A 24,121-nucleotide genomic window follows, 5' to 3' on the forward strand; every position below is an offset into this window, starting at 1 on the left:
CTAATTTTTTGTATTTTTAGTAGAGACGGGGTTTCACTATGTTGGTCAGACTGGTCTCAAACTCCTGACCTTGTGATCTGCCTGCCTCGGCCACCCAAAGTGCTGGGATTACAGGCGTGGGCCACTGCACCTGGCCTGCCTCCTCTTTCAAATAATTCACATCCTGGGTCCCCCGACTCCAGTTCCTAGGGTCAGAGGTCTGAAAAGAAGGTTCTTACATCTCCCTATCCCCCTTGCCCCTGAGGATCAGCTCTGGAATAGGCCCACGCTCATTTTAGAGTCTCGTGGCCCATCAGTGTCTCAGCCCCAACACAGGAAGTCCCTCTTTAGTACGTGCTCTAACCCATTCGCTGAATTGGCGAAGCCTACTTCCTCTGCTTCTGATTTCAGGCAGCGCTGGGAGGATGCACCCTTTCCCCACAGACAGGCTTCATCGTGAAGACTTAGTATCTCTGTATCCAGGCCCTCCAGACAGACCCCAGCTGTGGTGCTGAGCCTCCAGCAGAAGCTTGGCTCGGTCTAAAGCCTTTGTGAAAAGCTCTGTCCCAGAGCTGTTTTGGGGGCACAAATGAATCCTTTTCTTCTGCTTATCCTGGGCCTGAGGGGCAGGGATGAGATGGAACACTAAATGGAACACGAGGATAAATCCTCATCCTGGAGGTTTAGAGACAATACAAAGTCCCCAGGGTGAGTGGGGAGGCCTCCTTCTGCCCCAGGGGCCACATTCTTCCTCAGAGAGGAGTCTCTGGCACGGTCCCGCGTGTCAGGTCGTGTCTTCCCTCCTCCCTGGCCCAAGCCTGCCTGCTTCTCCAGCCAAAATTCCTGCTCCTGCCTCTCCCCACCCTTCTCTACTGAAGCCTGCCTCTTCCTGCATTTCCAGCATCATCCTCGGCCCTGGCTTCTCCCTCCCTGAGTACTCTGACCTCATCCCTCCTGACATTTGTCTGGGAAAAGGCAGAAAGTAAAGGTGGTCTACAGCTCAATGATCAGTTTCCCTGATGTGCGGATATCACCTTGCCATTGTGCCTCTCTCTTTACCCTACTTTCGAGAGCTGGAAAAGCAAGAAAGTCAGTCCCAAGAGAAGCCAGGGAGGCAGGCCCAGCCCCCTGACATGTGCCCTGAGGTGGTCTGTGTGCATCTGACCCTTGCTTGTAGCCTGGCAAGTCCTGCTTCCTCAGGGAAATCCACTAGAGCCTGTGGGCCTTGCTGACCTCGCTTGACCTTAGTGTGCACTGGCTTCAGCCCTCACCCCTCTTGCCGGCTCCTTCTCCTGGGTTGGTTTTTTTGTTTTGTTTTGTTTTTTCTGAGATGGAGTCTCACTTGCTGTGTCACCCAGGCTGGAGTACAGTGGTGCAATCTCAGCTCACTGCGACCTCCGCCTCCCAGGTTCAAGCAATTCTCCTGCCTCAGTCTCCCGAGTAGCTGAGACTACAGGCACCTGCCACCACGCCTGGCTAATTTTTGTATTTTTAGTAGAGACGGGTTTTCACTATGTTGGCCAGGCTGGTCTTGAATGCCTGACCTCAGGTGATCCGCCCTCCTCAGCCTGCCAAAGTGCTGGGATTACAGGCATGAACCACTGTGCCCGGCCATTCTCCTGGGCTTTTTAAAATGCCCCTGGGCATAAAAGATTTCTGTCAGTAGGTATGTCCTGGGGTATGCACTGGGGGCAGCAGAGTGGGGAGAGCAGATGGCATCAGACAGATGGAGTTGGGCTCCAGTGCCTCTGAGTAGCCGGGAGGTGAGGCCTACATATACTGCATGCGAGTAAGTTTCTGTCTCACCTCAATCCCTGCCTCCATGTCCCACTAGGTCTGCAACTTTAGCTTACCCTAAAAGGAGGATTTCTGCTGGCCTGGGCAACATAGTGGGACCCCATCTCTAAAAGAAAATTTTTTACTACAGGTGCATGCCACCATGCCCAACTAATTTTTGTATTTTCAGTAGAGATGGGGTATTGCACCATGTTGGCCAGGATGGACTCAATCTCTTGACCTCGTGATCCACCCGCCTCAGCCTCCCAAAGTTTTGGAATTACAGGCGTGAGCCACCGTGCCCGGCTCTACAAAAATATGTCAAAAAATTAGCAGAGGCCGGGTGTGTGGCTCGTGCCTGTAGTCCCAGCACTTTGGGAGGCAGAGGCGAATGGATTGCTTTAGCGCAGGAGTTCAAGACCAGCCTGGGCAACATGGCGAAACCCTGTCTCTACAAAAAAAAAAAAAAAAAAAAAAAAAAAAAAAAATTACAAAAATTAGCTGGTCATGGTGGCTCAAGCCTGTATTTCCAGCTACTCTGGAGGCTGAGGCAGGATAATAGCTTGAACCCAGGAGGTGGAGTTTGCAGTGAGTCTAGATCGCGCCACTGCACTCCAGCCTGGATGACAGAGCAAGACCCCATCTCAAAAAAAAAAAAAAAAATTAGACGGGCATGGTGGTGCCTGCTTGTAGTCCCACGTACTCGGGAGGCTGAAGTGGGAGGACTGGTTGAACCCAGGAGTTTGAGGCTGCAGTGAGCCATGTTCAAGACCCTGCACTCCAGCCTGGGCAACAGAATGAGATCCTGTCTTAAAAAAAAAAATGGCTGGGGGCGGTGGCTCATGCCTGTAATCCCAGCACTTTGGGAGGCCGAGGCAGGTGGATCATGAGGTCAGGAGTTCAAGACCAGCCTGGCCAAGATGGTAAAACCCTGTCTCTACTAAAAATGCAAAAATTAGCCAGGCATGGTGGTGCATGCCTGTAATCCCAGCTACTCAGGAGGCTGAGGCAGAGAATTGCTTGAACCCAGGAGGTGGAAGTTGTAGTGAGCTGAGATCGCACCACTACACTCCAGCCTGGGTGACAAAGGGAGACTGTATCTCAAAATAAAAAAAAAGAAAGAGAAAAAGAACAAAAGGAGTAGTTCTGGAGATACAATCTGGTGGAGGTCCCCTTCTTGTCATGGGAGCCCCACAACCACGGGTAACAGGTAGGCCCTATCCTCATGGTGTGATGCAAAGGTATCATAAAGCCCTGCTGGCCTCCAAATACGTCCCCCACCTCCAAAATTCCATCCCCTCAAGCCGCAGTCTATCAGAGCCATAGGGACATCGAAGACCATCAGTCTAATCCCTTATATAGATGCAGCTTTTGGGTTAAGGCAGCACTTCCTGGAGGCGCCGTGCCGTGCACCTTGGCTAGCTGGGAAGGAGAACACCGCGAACACGTCTGTGCCAGTCAACCCATTAACAAGTTTGATTAGATCAGCCCATTGGCATCTGCCTGGCCCTGGAGGATGAGTGGTGTAGGGGTTGAGGTTTAACTGGAAGTGGAAAAAGGGTGTAAACAGTCCCCAGAGGGTCCTCCCTGGGAAGCCCAGGGCTCAGTACCACAGTGGGGGCCTAGAGGGGGAGGGGGAGGACACAGCCTCTGCGAGATGGCCCAGAGTGGGGTCTTCAAGCGTCAAAAAGGGGCACCCCTGGGGTGTAGCAGGCATGTTAGCTGTTTGTCCAGCTCCATGTGAAAAGATCTATTTGAGGCAAGTCCTTTCGGCTTTTTACTCTGTTCAGAAGGGTTTTCCAGGGCCCATGCCCACCCTCGTCTCTGTCCCCCACCCAAGTCCCCCATTTCTCCAGGGGGCTGCTTCCCCTTGTGCTCCTTGTGCAGTTCAATTCGTGACACCCCCATACCTGTGTTCCGTGTCGCTCTGCGCTGCCCCAAGCTGGATTCCGCTGTCTGCTCTGGGCTGGGCTGGGCTGGTAGGACCTGCTCTCCGGGTGGAAGGGGCACACCCACCTCAGCAGATCTCAGCACATCCCTCCCAGCTCAGTGCACTCACCCAACCCCACATGGGCCAAGGACAGAGTGAAGATGAAGAGGAATTGCCCTCAGAGGCCTTCCCAGACTGGCCAGAGAAAAACCCCAGCAGCTAAGGATACTTAATCCAGCCCCGACTCTCGCTGACTGGGAACTGCCCCCACCCATCGTTCAGATATTCCTGCTGTGTCTGGGAGCTCTTCCTGGCACACCCACCGTCTGATGCCAGATGACTAACCCACCAGCCTCTCGCTGTCCTCACCGGTTCCCCCTGGGTGTCTCTCTTCCTCTCCTGGGTCTGCCAGGTGGTTTAGCCCATGCCACTAGTGGCTTGTGCCCCACCCTGCCCGGGGCCCTCTGCATGACAGTGCTCTGCTAGGTCCTGCTTCCCACTGAGCACACTTGGCTCCTGCATCGAGCAGTCACTAGGCGGGATGGTTCCTCTTTGCTTAGGTCTGTTTCTCCTCAGCCCCTTGTCTTGTGTCCTTGGGACAGGGGACACAGAGACAAGGGGCCCTGTAGGCACGGGGCTGGGCATGTTGTCTATGCTCACTAAACAGAAACAAGTTCAAGTGTTTTGGTGGCAGGCAGAAAAGGGATTGTGGTGAAGTGAGTTTGGGCAGCTATAGGTTAAACACATTTCTCTATTACTGAGCTCTAGAGAGCCTTTAACATGCTGTGAAATGACAGGCCTCGTGTTGACAATGGAAACTGGGTGAAGGGTACAAGAGGGTGCATTATACTTTTCTTTTCTTTTTGTTTTTTTTGAGCCGGAGTCTCGCTCTGTCGCCCACGCTGGAGTGCAGTGGCCGGATCTCAGCTCACTGCAAGCTCCGCCTCCCGGGTTCACGCCATTCTCCCGCCTCAGCCTCCCGAGTAACTGGGACTACAGGTGCCCGCCACCTCGCCCGGCTAGTTTTTTGTATTTTTTAGTAGAGACGGGGTTTCACCGTGTTAGCCAGGATGGTCTCGATCTCCTGACCTCGTGATCTGCCCGTCTCGGCCTCCCAAAGTGCTGGGATTACAGGCTTGAGCCACCGCGCCCAGCCTATACTTTTCTATTTTTGTGCATGTTTGAACTCTCAGAGTAAGTGAGCTTTAACAAAATGCTGTTAATTACCATGAACCTACAGAAGGGAGAGAGACTCTACAGTGTCCCTGGAACATACTTTGGGATATTTCAAGTTATTAAAGGCCAGTGCTGGAGTCATACCTCAATGTAGGTTGTTAAGATGCAACCACTTAAACATCTGGATCATCTGGCAAATTCCTGGACTTCCTGTAATCCCAACACTTTGGGTTTCCTTCCTGTAATCCCAACACTTTGGGAGGCCAAGCTGGGAAAATTGCTTGCGCCCAGGAGTTTGAGACCAACCTGGGCAACATGGAGAGACCCCATCTCTACAAAAAATTTTAAAAATTAGCCACGCATAGTGACACTTTCCTGTGGTCACAGGTAACTGAGAGGCTGAGGTAGGAGTATGGCTGGAGCCTAGGAAGTGGAGACTGCAGTGGGTGGTGATCACGCCACTGCACTCCAGCCTGGGTGACAGAGCGAAACCCTGTCTCAAAAACAAAAACAAAAACAAATCAACAACAACAACAAAACAACCCCAAGGTTTCCTGATCTAGGCTGTAGTTCCTGGTTTTTCCCTTCCTCATAAAGTGCAAGCTACACCCTCCCTATAACCCAGGATTGGTCCCTTTGGACAAGGTCTCATCAGGCTTTGGCCTTTAACCTACAGAGGAACAATACTACACTTGCATCTGACATCATGGGGCTTAGGGCTTCAGAAATGAACGCACACACCTGCCTTCATGCCCCATCATCCTCAGGGCCCCAGCCTTCTTGGCCTTCCTCAGTTCACGTCTCTGGGTTCTCAGGTCTTCTGCTCCTCCTGGCAGATGGCCGCTTCCCTCAGTACCATTCCTATGAGATTCTCTCACCGGCAAGTGGGTCCATAAAACCGGGGTCTGGGGACTGACTGCCACGGAGCAGGGTAGCAGTGCTGAGGATGGGGATCCCAACCACAATAGGCCACACAGGCTGAAGATCAACACTTTATGTAAAGTCATCTTTGAAGGAGGGCGCAGCTCCCGCTGTGGCCCTCTCTGGGACTGCTGCTCCAACCCAAGGAAATGTGAGCAGGGGCCGAGTAACAGACCCAGAAGGGGCAGCCTGAAAGCAAACCGACAGATGGGGTCTAAAAACAATAGAGAATGTGGGCAGGTTGGGCTGGGGTGCAGACAGACGAGATGCCAGCTCATCCGAACTGGCCTAGAGTCAAGGTGCTGAACTCCTGGCTCCATCGAAGCACAACTTCCTCACTTTTGCCAGGGCTCAGCACACTGTAAGTCTCGTTCTGCAGACATCTCATGCGGGACACCTACACAGGGATTCAGGGCAGACAGTCTGTATCACAGAGCCAGGCGCCAGGAGTGGGGAGGAGGGGAAGTGTCAGAAACCCAAAAGAGAGAGGTAGGCAGGCATGGGCACAGGGCAGTAGAGGGAAGGAGGAAACTCAAATGTGGCTTTTTAAGGCCAGAGGAGACATCAAGCAGCCCAACCCCTTTCCTGCAGAAACAGGCAGCTGAGGCTCAGCGGGGGAAGTGCCTCGTCCCAGTCTACTTGGTTAGTAAGAACAGGAGACAGACCGAGATCTCAAAAACGTCCAATTCGGGCCGGGCGCGGTGGCTCAAGCCTGTAATCCCAGCACTTTGGGAGGCCGAGACGGGCGGATCACGAGATCAGGAGATCGAGACCATCCTGGTTAACACGGTGAAACCCCGTCTCTACTAAAAAATACAAAAAACTAGCCGGCCGAGGTGGCGGACGCCTGTAGTCCCAGCTACTCGGGAGGCGGAGGCAGGAGAATGGCGTGAACCCGGGAGGCAGAGCTTGCAGTGAGCTGAGATCCGGCCACTGCACTCCAGCCTGGGTGACAGCGCGAGACTCCGTCTCAAAAAAACAAGAAAAACAAAAAAAAACAAAAAAAAACCAACGTCCAATTCCCGGCCCAGCTGAGGGTTCTTCTTGTGATGCTCTCAGGGCCCTCCTCTGTTATCCACCACCTGCCAGGGAGGGCCTTGCTTCCTCCAGGACTGGAGGAATGGAGGAGAGCCTGCTGGTGGAGGCCTCTGCCCCAAAGATGCAAGCAGGGAAGCGCTTTCCACATCCTAGCTGCTCGCAGAGGGGGCCTCAGAATAGACCAACTGTGGTGACTGATTGAGGGGGTGCTGGGAGAAGGAGGGGCAAGGTAGAGGTGCTCACCTTCCGATTCCGGTTTCTCATCAGACACTGCTGGCTTTTGAAGGAACAGTAGTTTGGGTACTGGATATAGTCTGTGTCACAAATCTAAGCCAAGAGCCAGGGAGAGAGAAGGGGATATCAGAAGCCTCACCGGACAGCAGTACTCCAGGGGGTACCTGCTAGGACAGAGCCAGGGGCAGGGTGTGGCCCGAGACCCAGGCTTTCCACACACAGGTGGCCCCTCACTCTGCTTTCCCTCTGCCTTTCCCCTCCCATTCTGTCACAGGTTGCTGGGAAGAAGCCAGGAGCCTGGGAGAGTACGAGGCTGCTGGTCAGCTTACTGCAAAAGTGGCTGAGGAAGTGGGAATGGGGCAGGACGGGGCAGATAAGGGTCCAGAACATGGGACAGGGACCCAATTAGTGGCCTGATGTCAAGGATTTTTCTGGTAATGGTAGATGAGGGAAGGAGGAAGAGAATCTCCAATGTGTGATGGTGGTGAGTCACTTCCTTCTTTGGACCTCGCCTGCCCATTCCAGATCAAGGGGCCTAGGGACCAGAGCTGGACATGGGCCCCTCAGCTCAGCTACTTGCTTCAGCTGCCCTTACTTTTCCTTGCCTTAGTTTTTCCTGCTAACTACAGAAGGAGAGGCCTGGCTCTTGGCAACAACAGATCATGCCACAGGGAAGGTAGCAGGGGAATGGAGAGCCAAGTTGATTTTACTGAGCAGGGAAGGCACTGGAAGAGCTGGGAAGAGCCCGTCAGGCTGAGGCCAGGAAGTCCTGGATTACAGGGTTGGGCAGTGGTGCACGTGTCAGTCATTTCTTGTAGAGATGATTAACTTTGGTTGAGTGGAAGTGACTTGATCACAGCCACTCAGCAAGCAACTGGCAAAGCTGGGACCAGAACCTCTAGCTCCTGTGCTTTCTCAGCCCTCCAGGTCCCCACTCCTTTGCCTGCTCTATTGGTGGAGGGTGGGGGGGGTGCAATAGTCTGTTGGAGAGAGGCAGGACATTCAGTGAGGACTGGTTCTCAGAAGCCAGGGGCCCAAGCCCCCTTCCACAAACTAGGGCTACCCACAGCAAGTAATTGCAAGGAATGGGGTGAGGGTGGGGATGGGGCTGAGCTTTGGGGAAAGGCTCTGACCTTGGTGGGGAAATCCCCATCCTGGAAACTAAGGAACTCAGTCTGGAGCCACCCAGAGACTCGAACATCTTCACAGCCCTTCGTGGCAAGCCGGGCACACCAGAAGTCCATGCGGAGCCCACCGTACAAATCCAGCCCGTAAAAGTGGCCTGATTCTGGGGACCCTACCTGTGGCACAGGAGATAGGGGAGAGAAGCATGCCCCTCCCCTCCTGCTGGCCTCCTCCCACCCCACTCCCGCCACCCAGTTCTGCCTTTCCCACCGCAGGCTGCCGGGCTAGGTACCTGGTTGCCAATGGACAGGCTCTGGGAGGCAAGCAAGGGGCTGACAAAGGGTGTCTTGTGGGAGGTGTCACATTGTTGCCGCTGCAGGCTGGCCTCTGAGTGGCATTGCTCCAGCTTAAGGGAGCAGAAGTCACAGAGGGCACAGGTAGACAAGTGTCGCCGCCCAAGGCTGTCACAGACCTGGGGCAGGAGAATGGGTGAGGCTGAAGCCGAGAGTCAGCGGCCTGCCTTCTCCCATGCCTCAGCCCTCAGCCATCCTGCAGAATGTCTTTGCATTTAGCCTCTTCTAAAAGCTTCTCTGGCTTTTCTACTTGTCCTCCTCCTCAAGGGTTCCTCAAGGACCTTGCCTTAGCTATTCCTTCACCTTCTTCCTGGATGATTGATCTACTCCTAGGTAATCATCTATCTACAGGTGACACCCAAATCTTTATCACCAGCTCTCATCTCTTTCCTGGGCTCCAAATCCTCATTGCCAAGTGCCTGACAGATGCCTGTGATCAGGTGATCTTACAGTTACCCCAACTTAGCCTATCTGAAAAGAACTCATAACCCTCCCCTGCCACCTGCTAATGATAACGCTAATATTTACAAAGAGGTGACACGGTGCCAGCACTATGGACACACATGCTCTCATCTCATTTAGTCTTCACGAGAACCCTGTAATAGCAGAGGTACTAATATTACTCTCATTTACTGACAAGGAAACGGACTCTCAGTGAGGCTGGGTAAGTTGCTCAAAGCCACCTATCTATCAGATGGGGAAGCTGGGACATGGGTCCAGGTCCTTCCAACTCTAAAACCTATGCTCTACCCACGTACTGGGGTTGGAAACCTCCAAGTTCTTGGAAGCTATTCTTCAGAGTGGAGTTACCAACCTCCCAGCTGGATCCTGCCCTCAGCTTCCTCAGCACTAGCAGGAGATCTTGCTAAGCAGCATCTTTAGTCAATCCCATGGGCCTCCTTCCTCCCCCATGGGCACAGCCTGTCACAGTGCATGAAATCTCCTACAGCACCTTGCCTGCTCCTCCCACATAAGGGAGGCATCACGTCCCCGACCAGAAATCTTGATTGGATTCCCCTTTCCTATCAAATTAAGTGCAAATGCTCATGCTGCCGTTCAAGAATTTTCGCATCGTGACCCTGTTGATCTCTTTGACTCTGTCTCCTGTGCTCTGCTCCAGGTAAAAGGGACTCACTCCTTACCGTCCTCTTATCTACGCCATCGGATCCAGTGAGCTCCCTCCATAAAACCCCGAACTTCTCACACTTTGTTTAACAACCTCACCTACCACACTCCTTTTGTAACATTACTGTATCCATATTAACCCCCTCATGGGTTCTTGGCCCCTTAAGAGCAGAAACAGTGTGCTCATTGTTAGCATACTAATTTCACTCATGAAATTTCTACTCTTCTTTGGGCTAGGCACGGGGGCTCATGCCTGTAATTCCAGCTGAGTGGAAGTGGCTGAGACGGATTCCTTGAGCCCAGGAGTTTGAGATCAGCCTGGGCAACATGGCGAGACCCTGTCTCTACAAAAAAATACAAAAAATTAGCCAGGTGTAGTGGCGCATGCCACTAGTCCCAGCTACTGGAGAGGCTGAGATAGGAGAATCACCTGAGCCCGGGAGGTCAAGGACGCAGTGAGCTGTGATCACACCACTGCACTCCAGCCGGGGTGATGGAGTGAGACACTATCTCAAAAAAAAAAGAAAAAAAAAAAAAGAAATTTCTACTCTTCTTTGCATCAGAGCCTTTGCACATACTATTCCCTCTATCAGGAATCTTCTAGCAAGCAGGAATCTTCTACCAATCCCCTTCTTTTGCCTGGATTCACTTCTTTTATCTTCAGGTCTCAGTTTAAACATCAGTTCTTCTTGGAAGCACCTCTGATCCTCCCAAACATGGACAGTTGTCCCCAACCCACCCCATCTGCTGTCTCTGTACTTTGTGCCTCTCCCTGCTACAGCATTGATCCCCTCGCACCATCCTGCATATTTCCTTGTCTCTCTCCTGCCCCGGATTCCAAGAGGACAGAGGACTGGCTCTATTGCACGTACTGCTAACATCTTAAATATCTAGTAGAGTTTGTCCCCAATCAGTATTTGTTGAACAAACAGATGAATGGATGGTATCTGAGCTCTCCAGAAATATTTGCTAAATTGTATTATTTGTGAAAATCTAAAGTATATTTTCCTGGGAATAGACTTGCTGGTTGTTGAGGACACATTGAGACTGGAATCTCTTTACAGATTCCCTGGAATGGGTTCTATGAACTCTCTGGAAAGAAGAAGAGCTGCATCTAAGGCAAAGCTAGGAAGATGGTGAGCTGGATCAAGAATCAAAAGTTGACTCAGGGCTGGGCATGGTGGCTCACGCCTGTAATCCCAGCATTTTGGGAGGCTGAGGCAGGAGGATTGGTTGAGCCCAGGAGTTCTAGACCAACACAAGCAACAAAGCGAGACCCCATCTCTACAAAATATAAAAATAACTAGCCAGGCACGGTGACACATGCCTGTAGTCCCAGCTACTCAAGAGGCTGAGATGAGAGGATCACTTGAGCCCAGGTTGTCAAGGCTACAGTGAGCCATGATCGCACCACTTCCCTCCAGCCTTATAGAGTGAGACCCTGTCTCCAAAAAAAAAAAAAAAAAAAAAAAAAAAGAGTGAAATCTGGAAGCCTGGCAACTCAGGAAGGTGAAGAATGAGTTCTGGACTGGAGTGGATTCCAGACTGGGTCTGGAGCCTTCCTCCTTTAAGGTGGACTGGTAATGTCCTTCCTGAGAAAAGAGTCCCACTTGGGGAGAATCTCTCCAGCTATGTCTCATGCTTCTCCTGCCCATCCTCCACTCCCATAGCCTAGCACAGTGCCTGGCCAAGAGGATGCCCAGTGGCATGTATCCATTAGAGAGTATGGCAGGCATACCGACTTCCCGAAACCAAGGATCTCCTCCTCCATGTACTTCCAGGCCTTGGCTGTGGGGGTTATGATGCAGGTATTCTCCACAATCGAATAGCACAGCACCAGCAAGGCCTCTGTGTGGGGCAGCTGCAGGAGGCTGCAAGAAGACAGCACTGAGGGTGGGGCTGGGCCAGGTGGCTGGGGCAGGAAGCTACATCCAGTCTCCTCCCCTTCCCTTAGTGTCTGCTTTGGTCATACACATTCAGTACGCTCAGCATGGGGCCTTAGAGGCCTCTGGACAAATCGCCTACTTTTACAAATGAGGAACTGAGGACCCGAAAGGAGAAATAACTTTCTCAGGATTGCAATACTAAACAGGGCAGAGACAAGACCAGAACCCAAGTCTGGTAGTTCCAGGTACAAGGCTTACATGGAGAATGAGTATTTGAGCAGTGCTTAAGCCAACAATGGGCACAGAATGGGTGAGGCAGGAAGTTGCTAGCTGTGCCTGAAGCCCAGACAGGTCTGAGTGGATCTGGAGGCTGAAGCTAGGAAAATGGGCTTCTCATTCCCAAGGAAGGCAGAAGGGAGGGCAGGGTGGATGACAGAGTCAAAACTTCCTATACCTGCCAGGGTTTTGGTTTCTCCAGTAGGAGTTCTCATCATATATTTCATTCATTTCATCCATTTGCTGGGCTGACCGAATGAGCTCCTGGATGTTCTCCATCATCATGGGAGTAGACTCTACTTCTCGCACCCGGGGAGTGAAGGAGGAAGGGTTAGAAGATAAAGATTCAGAGTGAAACTTGGGCTCTGAGTCTGTCTGCAGCTGAGACACAGCCTCCAGTCCCTCCTTAGTCCCCTGTCCTTCTTCCTGCTTTCCCTCCTCTTCCTGTTCCTCTTCTTGCTCTTCTTGTTCCCGCCCCTCTTCCTGCTTGTGTTCTTGCATCGGCTCCTGCCTGTGCTCCACTCCTTGCTCTTGCCTGCGCTCTGGCGCTTGCTCCTGGCCTCCCAGGGACAAGGAGGATTGTAGGAGCTCTTCCACGTTGTTGCTAAGCCTCTCAGGCCAGGGCTGGAAGGCCTGGCGTTCTGTCCCTACAGCAGGGTTTAGAGAGACGGGAAAGAGACAGTCAGGCTTCTTTTTTTTTTTTTTTTTTTTTTTTGAGACAGAGTCTCGCTCTGTAGCCCAGGCTGGAGTGCAGTGGCCGGATCTCAGCTCACTGCAAGCTCCGCCTCCCGGGTTCACGCCATTCTCCGGCCTCAGCCTCCCGAGTAGCTGGGACTACAGGCGCTGCCACCTCGCCCGGCTATTTTTTGTATTTCTTAGTAGAGACGGGGTTTCACCGTGTTAGCCAGGATGGTCTCGATCTCCTGACCTCGTGATCCGCCCATCTCGGCCTCCCAAAGTGCTGGGATTACAGGCTTGAGCCACCGCGCCCGGCCAGAGACAGTCAGGCTTCTGGCCCCTGAGTGTCTTTGTTCACAGAGGGACACACACATAAACAAAGCAGACCAAGTCACACTTACCCACACACAAAAACACAGAAAAGAATGTAAGTATCAAACTAAAAGAACATTACCACAGCAATTGTAAGGTTGGTGGTATGTGTCACCTTCCCACCTCCCTGGCAAGCACTCCTCCTTCCCTAACTTCCACCTCAAATACCACCTTTTGTCCCACTCCCGTAGGAAACACCAAGTATGCTGGGTAGCTAGCAGCAAATCCTTTCTAAAGTGAAGAGGTTAGCTTATAAAGGGCCCAGAGTCTTCCAATGCAACAATGTCTTTGGAATTGGGAAAAATGGATTCAGGGCAAAACTGTAAGTAATGGCAGAAGAGATTCTGGTCCAGGAGAGCCCTAACTTGTATTCATAAAAAGCTGACAGTCCTTCGAGTAAACAGCTGTCTGCCGGCGTCCCCCTCCCACCCAACATGCTTCCCATTTCCCTGCCTTGGATGCCTTACCTTGTGGGCTCTGGGAATTGTGGGAGGAGTAGCTGGTGGTCTCCCAGCTGCTGAGAGGGTCTCACCTGTGAAGTGGGGTGAGATGGGGGAGGTCATCGTGGTGGGCGAGAGTTCAGCTGGAGCGTCTATCTCCTTGAGAGTGTTAGGTGAGAGAATAGAGACTGGCTGGGAGCACAGGACTCTCTGCAGGAAGAGAAGGAAAATGGGAAAGCCTTTCCCAAAGGGCAGACTTCTGCTCCAGCTGGTTCTTCCACCTCTTTTCCAGCTTGTTTTATCTCTCACAGTTTCTAGGCAGGGATAAAGGGACATGGTCCCTGCTGGAACCCTCTAGACCTGAGAAAGGGTCCTTTCAGAAGATGAACCTCTGTTTGTCTGGGCCACAACCCTGCCGTCACTTTTGCATTTAACTCAAAATCACTGACCTGTTTGAAGAAACAGGAGAGCTTATCTCTTTGCCTCTTTCCATCCCTCTTGCCTACTTTTTTTTTTTTTTTTTTTTTTTTGACGGAGTCTCGCTCTGTCACCCAGGCTGGAGTGCAGTGGTGTGATCTTGGCTCACTGCAAGCTCCGCCTCCCAGGATCACGCCATTCTCTTGCCTCAGCTTCCTGAGTAGCTGGGACTACAGGCGCCCGCCACCACGCCTGGCTAATTTTTGGTATTTTTAGTAGAGACAGGGTTTCACCGTGTTAGCCAGGATGGTCTCGATCTCCTGACCTCATGATCCGCCTGCTTCGGCCTCCCAAAGTGCTGGGATTACAGGTGTGAACCACCGCGCCCGGCCGTTTTTTTTGTTTGAGACCAAGTCTTGCTCTGCCACCCAGGATAGGGTGCAGTGGCATGATCTCGGCTTACTGCAACCTCTGCCTCCCTGGTTCAAGCAATTCTCCTGCCCCAGCCTCCCGAGTAGCTAAGATGACAGTTGCCCATCACCAAGCCCGGCTATTTTTTTTTTTTTTTTTTTTTTTTTTTGATTTTTAGTAGAGACGGGGTTTCACCATGTTGCAGGCTGTTCTCTAACTCCTGACTTCAGGTGATCTGCCCACCTCGGGCTCCCAAAGTGCTGAGATTATAGGCATGAGCCACCATGCCCGGTCTCTTCTCTACTTTTCTTGCAGTAACAGAATTGTTCAATCTGAATGTCCAAGGTGAGACTGTATTCATATCTAATCTGGGTACATGACTGGCAAAATGGCAGGGAAGGAGGAGCTAAGGATGACTCTCCTGGAACCCTTCCTCAACTCCCCACTGCTGCCGCCTCTCCCTTGGCCCTGGGGCACCAAATCCAACCTTTGTCCTGGACCTCACCTTGGCATAGTAGATGTGGTTGGAGCAACGGTACTGAGTAAACTGGCAGAAAGACTCAAACCAGGAGGCATAAGGGAGGTTGGAGCAGACAGCACCTGAGAAAGGGCAGGGGTGGAGAAGATGAACCACGGGGAGCTTGGGGTGGGGCTGCGGGCAATGGACTCCAGGCCGTGGGGAGGGTGGACACGGGGAGGGTGGAGAGTACGGGCACACGGTGAGGTGCCAGCCATGCCCTTCCCCGCCTCACATGAGCACAGGGGTTTTTGCCCTGAGTTTTGGGTGAACACTCGGGTGCCTCGGTTTCCCCCCTAGCCTGGCCCTCACCATCGGGCACTAAGCCATGGTTTTCATATTGGTCCAGCTGGACGAGTGTGGGATTCCGGCAGCCATGGGTTGCACGGAGACGGCAGGTAGTCTCTGCCTTCCAGGTTGGAGTCAGCAGTGCGAAGAAGTGTTCGTATTCGGTGGGGGAGAGAGGGCTGCCTGGAGTGGAGGCCCGAGTCGAATCCTGGGCTGGGGCAGGTGCCAGAGGCAGGAGCAGCACTGCGGAGCGGGCGAACGGACGATGGAAGGACAGAACCCCAAAACCCGCTCCGAGACCAGGGCAGACGGACCCAGACTGGCAAATTAGGAACGGGGTGCGGGTTATCCCTGCCGACGAGGGTGGGGGGATTCTAGAGACAGAGGCAAAGGTCCGGCCGCTGGCGGGGGGAGACGGGAGGATCCCAGGAGCTAGGGAGCGGACCCAGCGCGACCACCACGAGGACGCGTTCCAGAAACCGTAAAAGCAGAGCTCTCGGGAGGGAGAGGACTGAGCCCGGGGAGAGTCTGTTGGAGCAGGTGGAAACCTCTCACCCTTCAAGAGTGAGGGAAGGAAGCCAGTGGCTGGCTTCCTCATGGCCGCAGAAGATCCGCCCACGTTCCGCGGACCCAAGCCGCCTCTAACGGGCCGAGCCGCAGAGAGAGCAGCAGGCGCGGGGCGGGGCGGGGCGGGGCGCACGCGGGCACCGCCCACGCGTCACAAAGAGCGGGCCAGGGCGGGGCCTCGACAGCCGGGTTCTCAGGGCCCTCAAGTGGCCTGATCCCATCGAGATGGTAGGGATGGCAAAAGCTATCTTCACTTAGCGTCTATTTTTCTTTCTTTCTTTCTTTCTTCTTCTTCTTTTTTTTTTTTTTTGGTGAGACGGAGTCCTACTCTGTCGCCCAGGCTGGAGTGCATGGCGCGATCTCAGCTCACTGCAACCTCAGCGTCCCAGGTTCAAGTGATTCTCCTGCCTCAGCCTCCCGAGTAGCTGGGACTACAGGTGCGCGCCACCATGCCTGGCTTTTTTGTTTGTTTGAGACGGAGTCTTGCTCTGTTGCCCAGGCTGGAGTGCAGTGGCGCAATCTCAGCTCACTGCAACCTCCACCTCCCGAGTTCAAGCAATTTTCCTGCCTCAGCCTCCCGAGTAGCTGGGACTACAGGTGTGCGCCACCATGCCCAGCTAATTTTTGTATTTTTAGTAGAGATGGGGTTTCACCATGTTGGCCAGATGGTCTCGATCTCTTGACCTTGTGATCTGCCCACCTCGGCCTCCCAAAGTGCTGGGATTACAGGCGTGAGCCACCATGCCCAGCCTAAGTTTTGTATTTTTAGTAGAGACTGGGGTTCACCATGTTGGCCAGGCTGGTCCTGAACTCCTGACCTCAAGTGATCTGCCTACCTCAGCCTCCCAAAGTGCTGGGATTACAGGTGAGAGCCACTGTGGCCAGCCACTTAGTGTCTTTACATGGACTACCTTACTTAATTGCTATAGGAATCCCATAAGGTGGATACACTATCATTTGTTTTACAGATGAGAAATCGGGGCTTAGGGAAGCAACTGGCCCAACAGGTCCTGAGGTCTAGAGGTAAGCACAGGCAGAGATGCAATGTGCAAAACCAAGTCAAGGCCTACCTGGGCAGAAACTAGGCAGGGCGCCTCCATGAGCAAAATGGGTCCAAGGGGAAAACAAGAGGTTGGCTCAATGGCCTACAAAAGTGGTTTCTGAGGGGTAATTGAGTAAGACAATCCACTGAGGTGTGGGAGGAGAACTTTTGTTTTTGTATCTGTTTTGTGTTTAAAATGAGAAATTACAGCCAGGGCAACAGGGCAAAACCTCATCTCTACAAAAAATACAAAAAATTAGCCAAGCGTGGTGGCACATGCCTGTAGTCCCAGTTTCTTGGGGGGCTGAGGTGGGAGGATTGCTTGAGCCCATGAGGTCAAGGCTGCAGTGAGGTGCAGTCGGACCGCTGCTCTCCAGCCTGGGTGACAAAGTGAGACCCTATCCCCACCCCCCAAAAAAAGTAAAAAAGAAAACAAGAAATTGTCTTGGGCCAGACTTGGTGGCTCACGCCTGTAATCCCAGCCTTTGGGAGGTCAAGGTGGGTGGATTCCTTGAGCTCAGGAGTTCCAGACCAGCCTGGGCAACATGGCAAAACCCTGTCTCTACAAAAAATGCAAAAACTGTCAGGTGTGGTGGTGTACGCCTGTTGTCCCACTTACTACTTGGGGAGGCTGAGGCAGGAGGATCGCCTGAGTCTTCAGAGGTCAAGGCTGCAGTGAGCTGAGATCTCACCACTGTGCTCCAGCCTGGGTGACAGAGTGAGACCCTGTCTTAAAAAAAAATTAAAAAAAAATAAATTAATAAAATAGAGACCAGACACTGTGGCTCATTCCTGGAATTCCAGCACTTTGGGAGGCCAAGGAGGGTGGAGCTCTTGAGGTCAAGAGTTCAAGACCAGCCTGGCCAAAATGGTGAAACTCGGCCAGTGCGATGGCTCACGCCTGTAATCCCAGCACTTTGGGAGGCTGAGCTGTGCAGATCACCAGGTAAGGAGATCGAGACCATCCTAGCTAACACGGTGAAACCCTGTCTCTACTACAAATACAAAAAATTAGCAGGGTGTGGTGACTCGTGCCTGTAGTCCCAGCTACTCAGGAAGCTGAGGCAGCAGAATTGCTCTAACCCGGGAGACGGAGGTTGCAGTGAGCTGAGATCACGCCACTGCACTCCGGCCTGTGTGACAGAGTAAGACTCCATCTTTTTTTTTTTTTTTTTTTTTTTTTTTTTTTTGAGACGGAGTCTCGCTCTGTCGCCCGGGCTGGAGTGCAGTGGCCGGATCTCAGCTCACTGCAAGCTCCGCCTCCCGGGTTCACGCCATTCTCCTGCCTCAGCCTCCAGAGTAGCTGGGACTACAGGCGCCCGCCACCTCGCCCGGCTAGTTTTTGTATTTTTTTTTTAGTAGAGACGGGGTTTCACCGTGTTAGCCAGGATGGTCTCGATCTCCTGACCTCGTGATCCGCCCGTCTCGGCCTCCCAAAGTGCTGGGATTACAGGCTTGAGCCACCGCGCCCGGCCAAGACTCCATCTTAAAAAAAAAAAAAAAAAGGTGGCTGGGCGCGGTGGCTCAAGCCTGTAATCCCAGCACTTTGGGAGGCCGAGACGGGCGGATCACGAGGTCAGGAGATCGAGACCATCCTGGCTAACACGGTGAAACCCCGTCTCTACTAAAAAATACAAAAAACTAGCCGGGCGAGGTGGCGGGCGCCTGTAGTCCCAGCTACTCGGGAGGCTGAGGCAGGAGAACGGGCGTGAACCCGGGAGGCGGAGCTTGCAGTGAGCTGAGATCTGGCCACTGCACTCCAGCCTGGGCGACAGAGCGGGACTCCGTCTCAAAAAAAAAAAAAAAAAGGTGAAACCCAGTCTCTACTAAAAATACAAAAATTACGGCTGCTCTCAGCTCAGTGCAGTGGCTGGGACTACACGCATGTGCCACCATGCCCAGCTAATTTTTGTATTTTTAGTAGAGATGCGGTTTCACCATGTTGGCCAGGATGGTCTCCATCTCTTGACCTCGTGATCTGCCTGCCTTGGCCTCCCAAACTGCTGGGATTACAGGCGTGAGCCATGGCACCCAGGCTGATTTCTTTAAAAAAAAAAAAAGATAGGCCAGGCCTGGTGGCTCACAGCTGTAATCCCAACACTTTGGGAGGCCAAGGCAGGTGGATCACCTGAGGTCAGGAGTTCAAGACTAGCCTGGCCAACATGGCGAAACCCCATCTCTACCAAAAATACAAAAATTAGCTGGGCATGGTTGTGGATACCTGTAATCCCAGCTACTCAAGAGGGTGAGGCAGGAGAACCGCTTGAACCTGGGAGGCAGAGGTTGCAGTGAGCTGAGATCGCACCACTGCACTCCAGCCTGGGTGATAGAGCAACACTCCGTCTCAAAAAAATAAACAGGCTGGGTGCGGTGGCTCACACCTGTAATCCCAGCACTCTGGGTGGCTGATGTGGGCGGATCACCTGAGGTTCAGAGTTCGAGGCCAGCCTGGCCAACATGTTAAAATCCCGTCTCTACTAAAAATACAAAAATTAGCCAGATGTGGTGGTGCATGCCTATAATCCTAGCTACTCAGGAGGTTGAGGCAGGAGAATCACTTGAACGCGGGAGGCGGAGACTGCAGTGAGCCGAGATCACGCCACTGCACTCCAGGCTGGCGACAGAGTGAGACTTTGCATCAAAGAAAAAAAAAAAGAAGTCAAGCTAATGTATAGTATAGCAGTACACATGTATAGCACAAATACATCATTTATTGGAAATTAGGTGAAAGATGTTTTATGGAGAAAAGATGCACAATTTACAAAGTTTTGGAGACCCCTGGTCTGAGGCCCACCCTCCGGCACCTCTGTCTTTCCCGAGTTGAGAACTTGTGGGTTCTCGGACAGAGGCGCCACTCTGGTTTCATGTGGTGTCCTAATTCTGGCATGCCATCCTCTCACATCGTATCCAACCCGGAGGATGCACAAAGAATGCTCAGCACGTTTACTGAAACAGCGTCTCCACAATAAACACAGCAGGCCAACATGTATAGCTTTTATTTACCTACCCAAGTTCCTTTTACATGTGAGTTATCTGCATTCCACCTTGCCCCCTCTCCCATTCACAAGGCCAGGATGAATCCTCTTGGCACAGAGGAAGGGGTGCCCCTTCAACTAGGGCCAGAGCCTAGATGACCTGGTGGATCCCCCACCATGAAAAAAGCAGGAAGGGAATGGAGAAGAAAAGTGTTGATCACACCTAGCCCTCACCACAGGAGGAGGGGGAATGAAGAGGTCTGGGGGACTGCCCCCATGCTATGCCCCAGTCCTTAAATACAAAGCAAGGGGAATGAAAAGGACCCTCCCTCTGAAATACAGCACCAACCTCAGCATGGAGGCAAAAGGACAGTGGGCAAGACCACGTCCCTCCGAAGGGAGAGGACTGAAGGAGAGCACATACCGTCAGTGGCTGCGGCACCCCTCCCTACCAGGGTTTGATGCAGCCTCAGCACCGGGAGTAGGGAGAGGGGAGGAGAAGGGATGACAGTACTGTGCCATCCACTTCTCCCTGAACCCCTGGCCCCAGCACAGGCATTCCTCTGCCCACTAGCCCAAGTCAGGGGATGTGGAAGAAACTGTGTTGGAATCCAAGGCCCTTATCTATTTCTTCTTCCGTTCTTGGGAGCAGCGTGGGCAAAACCTGGAGAAGGGGAGAGAAAAGTGAGTGAAAGGAGAACGCCCTCGACCACTCAACTTAGGGACCCTCCCACTCCTGCCACTTACCATTTCCCCCGAGGCTTGGTCGTCAGCCCCACACAGGCAAAGTGGAACCACTCAATGGAACACTGGAGAGGAAGAAAGTAGTAGTAGTTAGGGGCCGGGATGGGCCAGAGGAAGGAGAGAAAGCCCCTCCAGATTCCTTAGGAACATCCTGTCCTTTACTCCATCCTTTTGGAGAATTCTTGGAAGTCCCAAGGCCAACCAGTTCCAACCATTTTCCTTCTATTCTTTTCTTCTTTTTGAGACAGAGTCTCACTCTGTTGCCCAGGCTGGAATGCAATGACATGATCTCAGCTCACCGCAACCTCTGCCTCCCGAGTTCAAGCGATTCTCCTGCCTCAGCCTCCCGAGCAGCTGAGATTACAGGCACATGCTACCATGCCTGGCTAATTTTTGTATTTTTAGTAGAGACGGGGTTTCACTGTGTTGGCCAGGCTGGTTTCGAACTCCTGATCTTAAGTGATCTGTTCACCTTGGCCTCCCAACGTGCTGGGATTACAGGCATGAGCCACAGCACCAGGCTTTCAGGTTTTTTTTTTTTTTTTTTTTGAGACAGAGTCTTGCTCTGTCGCCCAGGCTGGAGTGCAGTGGCATGATTTCAGCTCACTGCAACCTGTGCCTCCCAGGTTCAAGCAATTTTCCTGCCTCTTGCCTCAGCCTCCCAAGTAGCTGGGATTACAGTCGTGTGCCACTATGCTCAGCTAATTTTTCTATTTTTAGTTAGAGAAGGGTTTCACTACGTTGGCCAGGGTGGTCTCAAACTCCTGACCTCACGTGATCGCCTGCCTCAGCCTCCCAAAGTGCTGGGATTTCAGGCAAGAGCTACCACGCCCAGCCCATCTTTCTTCTATCCTGAAGTCCCAGTACTCAACTGTGGGATTTTTCCTCTCATACCCACTCCCTTCATGCCCCTCACAACCCCCCATCCTGAGGCAAAATGTTTCTCACATCAGGGTTGTCACAGCCAATCATCTCTCCATAGGAGACCTGGTGACAAAGGCAATAGGTGGGTTCGTTGGGATCCACAGGCATATCCAACACATCAGAGGGGTGGACACTGCCAAAGGTCACTGAGGGCATCCCATACTCAGGACTTCTGCATGCCAAGAGGAAGAGAAAGTGTCATCTGCAGAAAGGGAAGCTAAAGCCTGAGGCTTTCGGAGGTGGCAGGAGATCCTGGTAGGGCAAACGATTTGTGGCTTCTCCAGCAGATACCAAAACGGTAAGAAGAGTTCTTGGCGCAGAGATACAGAAAACGGCAGGGGGCGGTGCAGGCTGGGAGTGGGGCACCGGGAGAGAAGAGGATGTCATCTAGCAAAGGGCTCCCTGATACACTCACGTGCGCACGAGCTTTAACTTCTTCTGGGCAGTCTTGGGGGCTTCTTCATCTGAGTTTTTCCCTTTGGAACGAGCACGAGCAGCTTTCTTCTCCTTTTGAGTCCGGCCTTCTAGGGAAGAGGGGGAAAGCCAGAAGGCAGGGAGACGGAAAGATGGGTTAAGTCCTCTTCTCTCCCCCTTTCCAACCTGGTGCTCCACTTCCCACCAGATGAAGAGCTGACTTCTCCCTTTGAATCCTCGCCCCACCTCTCACAGCCCCGCCCCCCTCCTCACTCTTTTTGCCTTTGCTGGAAGAGCTGTCATAGTCACTTGACTCAATCTGTTTCTCCTTGAGATCAGCCTCAAAACGGGCCAGGTCTGTGTCCAGCCGCCGAATGTGTTTGTCCACCTGGGTGGAAAGGAAGGAGAAAGGAGAGGTACAAAACTATCTCCAATTAAAGAAAATAGGTTAAGGCAGAGTTTATGGATCTCACAGACCCCAAACAGATCCCAGCATAGTTGAAGGAAGGGTCTAAGACCCTGAGGATTAGATGGGAGGTAGGTGGGGAGCCATGAACAGGGCCATACCATCTCATAGGTCTGCATGGCAAGCTGCACCTTGTCGTCACCAAATTCCTTGCACTTGCCATAGGCTTCCTGGATCTGTTTGAGAAGGGCCAATTTTTCCTCGGAGCTCAGGCTGCGGGCGCTACTCATATACTCAGTGGCCAACTTGTCAATTTCAGCCTTCAGGTCTACAACAGAGACAGAGGCCTGGTCACAATGGCCCCTGAGTGGCTAGGTGAAACACATTTCTTCCTCTTGTTCTTTGCACCTTTTCCATCGACTAGCATAACCTTCCAACTAAAAAGTACTGCATGTTCAGAGGTACTGTGCCATGCACTCAAGTAATGGAACATACTGATAATATTTGCCTTAAAGGTCCGTTCAAGGTGCTGAAAACATTGCTATCATAGTGGGAATTTAAATTATTGAAACACAGCAAGGGATCCTTTGCACACCACATTAATACGAAGTATATTTTTGTCCATGTTTGAAGATGCTTCTTTGAAGGGCTTGCTGCTTCTTGAATTTTGTCTCAAAAGCCATTGTTTCCTTCTCAAAAACATCCCACAGCAGTTCTGTCTGCCGCAAATCAGGCTGAGTCATCTGCTGTTGCTGGTTTCCAAGTCTGTATATCAATATCCTACATTTTAAAATTATTAGTATTTTTTCTTTTTGACACAGGGTCTCACTCTGTCGCCCAGGCTGGAGTGTGGTGGCATGATCATGGCTCACTGCAGCCTCAACTTCCTGAGCTCTGGTGATCCTCCCATCTCAGGCACTACCACGCCTGGCTAATTTTTTCTATTTTTTTGTAGAGACAGAGTTTCTCCACATTACCCAGTCTGGTCTCGAACTCCTGGACTCAAGCAATCTGCCTGCCTCAGCCTCCCAAAGTGCTGGGATCATAGGGGGTAAGCCACCATGCCTGGCCTAATCTATTTATTTTTAGAGGCAGGCGCAGGTTCTCTCTTATTTTTGTTGCCTAGGCTGGCCTCCAACTCCTGTCCTCAAGTGATTCTGTCACTTTGCCTCCTGAGTAGTTGGGTATATCATACAATTTAAAATTAAACCTTACTCCAACATCCATGTAACAATTCTGCTTTTCTTTTTTTTTTTTTTTTTTTTTAGACAGGATCTCACTCTATTGTCCAGGTTGGATGGAGTGTAATGGCATGGATCACATTGCAGTCTCGACTTCTGGGCTCAAATGATCCTTCCACCTCAGCCTCTGGAGTAGCTGGGACTATAGGCACATGCCACCACACTCTGATAATTTTTTTAAAAAATTACTTGTAGAAGTCTCACTATATTGCCCAGGCTGGTCTTGAACTTCTGGGCTCAAACAATCCACTTGCCTCAGCCTCCCAAACTGTTGGGATTATAGGTGTGAGCCACTGCACCCAGGCTGTCCACCCTATTTGGCTCATCATTGCAACTTATTTTATTTTCCATCACTTTTTTTTTCCTGTTTGTCCATCTTAGATATTGTTCCAAACACATTTTTTTGTTTGAGACGGAGTCTTGCTCTGTTGCCCTGGCTGGAGTGCAGTGGCACGATCTTGGCTCACCTCAACATCTGCCTCCTGGGTTCAAGGAATTCTCGTGCCTCAGTCTCCCAAGTAGCTGGGACTACAGGTGTGTGCCACCATATCTGACTAAGTTTTGTATTTTTAGTAGAGATGTGGTTTCACCATGTTGGCTAGGCTGGTCTCAAAGTTCTGACCTCAAGTGATCTGCCTGCCTTGGCCTCCTAAAGTACTGGGATTACAGGCATAGGCCACCGCACCCAGCCTCCCAAATGTTCTATTTTATTATTTATTTATTTATTTTGAGACCGAGTCTCACTGTGTTACCCAGGTTGGAGTGCAGTGGTGTGATTTCAGTTCACTGCAACCTCCACCTCCCAGGTTCAAGTGATTCTCCTGCATCAGCCTCCCGAGTAGCTGGGATTACAGGCATGCGCCACC

General features: G+C 52.0%; 3 protein-coding genes across 11 annotated transcripts in view; 1 reads left to right on the plus strand and 2 right to left on the minus strand.

Annotated features, from left to right (window-relative positions):
* The window catches only part of PTMS (parathymosin), a 251,995-nt gene that overhangs the window by 103,538 nt on the left and 124,336 nt on the right, over nucleotides 1–24,121 (plus strand). Inside the window, exon 1 of one of the 9 annotated variants that reach the window (XM_050747533.1) lies at nucleotides 19,790–19,793. The exons of the other annotated variants lie outside the window; for them this stretch is intronic. The gene's annotated coding sequence lies outside the window, so the exon portion shown is untranslated. Of the gene's footprint in view, nucleotides 1–19,789; nucleotides 19,794–24,121 lie in introns of those variants that run through there. 9 annotated transcript variants of the gene reach the window in all.
* ACRBP (acrosin binding protein) lies at nucleotides 5,841–15,647 on the minus strand. The gene is made up of 10 exons (XM_050747446.1): nucleotides 15,498–15,647; nucleotides 14,967–15,185; nucleotides 14,643–14,737; nucleotides 13,402–13,519; nucleotides 11,998–12,466; nucleotides 11,396–11,528; nucleotides 8,472–8,651; nucleotides 8,188–8,355; nucleotides 7,064–7,147; nucleotides 5,841–6,179 (listed from the first exon to the last, which is right to left on the minus strand). Exons 1-10 carry the CDS (start codon nucleotides 15,538–15,540, stop codon nucleotides 6,057–6,059), a joined length of 1,632 nt encoding a protein of 543 aa, XP_050603403.1. The 5' UTR covers nucleotides 15,541–15,647; the 3' UTR covers nucleotides 5,841–6,056.
* ING4 (inhibitor of growth family member 4) overlaps nucleotides 19,532–24,121 on the minus strand; it is a 132,658-nt gene continuing 128,068 nt past the window's right edge. The window contains exons 4-9 of the mRNA XM_050747509.1: nucleotides 22,176–22,342; nucleotides 21,882–21,996; nucleotides 21,610–21,718; nucleotides 21,219–21,366; nucleotides 20,274–20,335; nucleotides 19,532–20,190 (exon numbers count right to left, since the gene is read on the minus strand). Of these exons, the coding sequence (XP_050603466.1) occupies nucleotides 20,151–20,190; nucleotides 20,274–20,335; nucleotides 21,219–21,366; nucleotides 21,610–21,718; nucleotides 21,882–21,996; nucleotides 22,176–22,342 (641 nt within the window). The 3' untranslated portion in view covers nucleotides 19,532–20,150. The remainder of the gene's footprint in view (nucleotides 20,191–20,273; nucleotides 20,336–21,218; nucleotides 21,367–21,609; nucleotides 21,719–21,881; nucleotides 21,997–22,175; nucleotides 22,343–24,121) is intronic.

The sequence above is a fragment of the Macaca thibetana genome, chromosome 11 (assembly GCF_024542745.1).
Source record: "Macaca thibetana thibetana isolate TM-01 chromosome 11, ASM2454274v1, whole genome shotgun sequence".
Taxonomy (NCBI): Eukaryota; Metazoa; Chordata; class Mammalia; order Primates; family Cercopithecidae; genus Macaca; species Macaca thibetana.